General features: G+C 50.5%; 1 protein-coding gene across 1 annotated transcript in view; it reads left to right on the top strand.

Moving 5' to 3' along the window:
• The first annotated feature begins 1,846 nt into the window (after positions 1-1,846).
• Positions 1,847-3,906, top strand: part of arhgap23a (Rho GTPase activating protein 23a) — a 69,433-nt gene continuing 67,373 nt past the window's right edge. Inside the window, exon 1 of the mRNA XM_084070902.1 lies at positions 1,847-2,089. Within this exon, the coding sequence (XP_083927028.1) occupies positions 2,081-2,089 (9 nt within the window). The 5' untranslated portion in view covers positions 1,847-2,080. The remainder of the gene's footprint in view (positions 2,090-3,906) is intronic.

The following is a 3,906-nucleotide window of genomic DNA, read 5'->3' as shown; positions in this document are numbered from 1 at the left end:
TACTGTCAATTAAACGAAACTATGAAACCATCAAAGCTGCAGCATTACTTGGAGGCAAGTTGGCAGCCCATTGGCACAAACCTGTGGAATACTTCCAAGCTATAGTCTCAAATCTCCCAACGGTCAACAGACATTGATGAGACAATCAGATAAATATGGTGAGCTAGCTTTGACAGCATATCATCAAGTTGTGTGGATGGAAGGCTTTTTAAAAATTGTTTAAAAAGTTTGATATGCAGCACATTTTTATATATATATGTAGTGGGGGTCCCTGCTTCATGTGTCAGCTAAGGGTCCTTGGCCTGAAAAACGTTGAAGAGCCCTATCTAGACTGTTGTACTGTCCCTGTAACTTAGAGCTGCATTCTTGCCTGCCTTCACTCACCCCCTTGTCACAGTCTTCCTAGCTAACATATCATATACCACCCAACCACGTCACAGCTATGTTATGTGTCTGTCGAATCAAAATAAGCCAGAACAGGTGCTCTTTTGTTTTTCAATTGCGGAGACCTTGGGCTGGACTGTGCTGTATTTTGGGTAGTCACTCGAGCATGGGACCTTTTTTAAAGCATTGTTCGCAGGAAATGTTATTGTATTTAATTTCAAGCTTTTTTATTTAACAACACATTCACCTTCTACAAACACTCCTCTCCACGTTTTTTCCTTTCTAATAGCATCTCCACACAGCACCTGTAACCTCTGGCAACCTTTTGTGGAATTCCAATGAGACAGAGGTGGGGGTGGAGACGGAGTGTGTGTGTCTGTGTGTGTGTGTGTGTGTGTGTGTGTGTGGGGGGGGTAATAATACAATAGGTGGGGCGAGGTGGGGGAGAGAGGATAAAGGCAGAGCAAATGAAGAAAAAGGAGGCAATGAAAGAGGGAGAGAGAGAGTTGGGGGGGGGTGGATTAACCATGGCCTTCAGTATTTGGAGTTCCTGTTGTTGCGGGGAGGGAGTTTCCCTCCATGCTGGCTGAGGGAAATGACAGAGGATGTCTTTTTCCTGAATGCCTAGGCCTCTGGATCTCTTTCCTCTTTGCACATGCATGCATGTCCATACATGCACATTTTTTGCGTGATGTGCATCTATGTTTGTTGTTCAATACTGACTGTTGTGCCTCTCTCTGCGGCTGGCACTTCACCAGTATAACAACAGAACGCTTCTTGAGAGTGCTGTGAAAAGCATTCCTTACACGGGCACAGGGGTGCTTACCCTGCCCTATAGTCCCCCCACCCACCCGCCTTATTCAGAGTGCCAGGACTACATGTCCCAATGTGCTCCCCCGAAATAGGGGCGGGGGCCATAAATCCTGTCAGCCAATAGCTTTGTGTCAGGGGACCTATGGCTGGTGTTCTCCACAGCAGCTGTTGTCAATGGCAACAGAGTTTTTGAGGGAAGCATGAGAGCTGGACAGCTGGTAGAGGGTCCCTCAGACCTCTCTGAGTCACATGGTCCAGTCCCACCAACCCCAATCCTTCACCCTCCTCCCTCCTTTTCCCTCATTTGTCCTTATTGTGGCTCTGTTAAGAGGGGGAGGGGAGATGGGAAGGAGGAGGGAAGGAGAGAGAGAGAGAGAGGGAGAGGGAGGGGATTGAAGAGAAGAGAAGGGAGGGGGCAGCAGGGGGAGAAGGGAGGCAAGGGGCCAGCTTGCACAGCGAACAAGCGAGAGATCGAGAGACAGAGAGAGAGCGCGCGGGAGTCTCCCTCTATGTGACTGCCGTATCAGTGCAACGAGGTTCCATGCACACGCCCGGGTTGCCCTCTGGACTCACGCAAAACAGCCAGGAATAAGGGGACAGAAGCCAAAAAAAGGACAAAAGATTAGCATTGACTGGATGTAACTGTCACCATCAAAGAGACAGAAGGAGAGGTGCAACGGCAGAGAGAAGGAGAGAAGCATGCCTCTCCAGAGAGGCACAGTCGGCTGACAGGCTGCCTCGCCTATGTGAGGAGAGGACAAGGACTGCTGTCACCCGGGGTGGGGTGGGGGGAGACAGGAACGCTGAAAAGGAAAGCGAGGGGACGCCGGTGATATTGTGCCATGACTGGGAATCGGAGGAGGGAGGAGGCACGCTGAAGAACATGGACCAGGTGAGGAGGATGGAGAGGAGGAGAGAGAGAGAGGGGGGGGGGGAATCTGGAGGGATGTGAGCCGGACCACAGACACAAGTCAAATCTGGAGTATAGTCTACGTTAAACTTGGGAACTTTCAGAGTTAAACAACACTCCAGAGATTTGACTGTGCATGCCGTATGAATTGTGCATACACACATACATACACCCCTTATGGACACAACATACAGAGCCTATACACCCTTTATACCACCTATACCACCTTTATACCGCCTATGGCCCTATGCCTATCCCTGGTTACCCTGCCGCCACCAGCCCTAGGCAGAAACAAACAGCACAGCATGCTACTTGTCCTGTGTGTTCAGGCAAGCAGGCAGGGGGCTGGGTTGGGACTGCATGGGGCTGGGGGGAGAAGACCGGCGGAGGTGCCTCCATCATGGAATAGCCACCGGCACGCATCAAGTCCCTGGAGAGATGACACAGCTGAACGTTGCCGGCTTTCCGTGTGACAATAACAAAGCTGAGGACAACAGTTAACGGGGAGAGGGATGGAGGGAGATAGGATCAGCGATGGATATGGGAAGAGGGGTGTGGTTAAGTCCAGTGGATTAGCAATTGCATGCATTGATGGATAATGATCCATTTTTAAACCTTGGGTGCCCTGTCTAATTCGCAATTAGTGGCCTGTCTCTGTGTCAGCGCGGATCGGGATGAGAGTTGGCTGTGTGAGGCGGGGCTTCGCTGTGTGGGTCACATCAATACTTTAAACCACTGGTTCTCAACATGGGGTATGGGGACCCCCAGTGGGCCTTGAGAGGGTTCCAGGGGGTCTGCAGATTGACACTAGTTATGAACCAAAAATGGACCATTACTGGTGTGTAAGTCAGAGAGTAGCCTACACTCTCAGAGTTAAATGAACACTGAGGACTTTACATTGTAGATTAGATTGGGGTCCCAGAGTCCTACAAATTAAAAAGTTTGAGAATCACCGATGTAAACCAGTCATCGCCATTGTGGTTATTGTGGTTATTGTGTGTGTGTGTGTGTGTGTGTGTGTGTGTGTGTGTGTGTGTGTGTGTGTGTGTGTGTGTGTGTGTGTGTGTGTGCGTGCGCGTGCGTGTGCGTGTGCGCACGCACGCGCGTGCGTGCGTGCGTTCGTGTGCGTGCGTGCGTGCGTGCGTGCGTGCGTGCGTGCGTGCGTGCGTGTGTGGGTGTGTCCAACAACCTTGGGAGTGTGAGATGTTGGATGCTCTCTAGTGTGTACTCACGTCAGCAGCCATAAAAAGAGTCTGTCATCTCCCTACATTTGCACCTGATCCACTTGTTTGCTTTTCTGTGGGGAGGCTGTGGGGGAAGGACAGCCTGAGACACCATTCTGTGGGGATGCAAGGAAAGAAGCTTTTCAAAAAGCTGACCTCTCCTGATTTCCATGTCTTCTTCACCTTAACAACCTCAGTTCTTGAGTCAGGCTGACATACAGTTCCTGTTTGATGTCTATCTGTGAGGTTGCTCCATAGTTTGTTGCTGTTATTACAGGTTTTATAGCCTGGCTGGAGGCAGCAGGCTGCTAGTAGCTGAAAGGATGATAAATAGATAGGACGAAAGCTGTGAGACACCAAGAACCCCCTCCCCATACTTTGGCAGTGCATCCCTCCTGACCATTGATTACCTCATCCCCCTCTCTCCCTCCCTCCTCTTTCTGTTCTGCTCCTTTGCATCCTTGCCTCTCGTCTCCTCTCCTGAGCTGGTCCTGGTGCTGTGACTAGCAGGTTTTCACCCCCCTTTTTTTGTGTGTGTGGGGGGGGGGGGGGTGAATTATACATATGATCCATGGG

This window comes from Gymnoscopelus microlampas, assembly GCF_963454915.1.
Source record: "Gymnoscopelus microlampas genome assembly, chromosome: 11".
NCBI lineage: Eukaryota > Metazoa > Chordata > Actinopteri > Myctophiformes > Myctophidae > Gymnoscopelus > Gymnoscopelus microlampas.
Note: the sequence above shows the minus strand (reverse complement) of the source record. Positions and strands in the feature narration are given on the sequence as shown.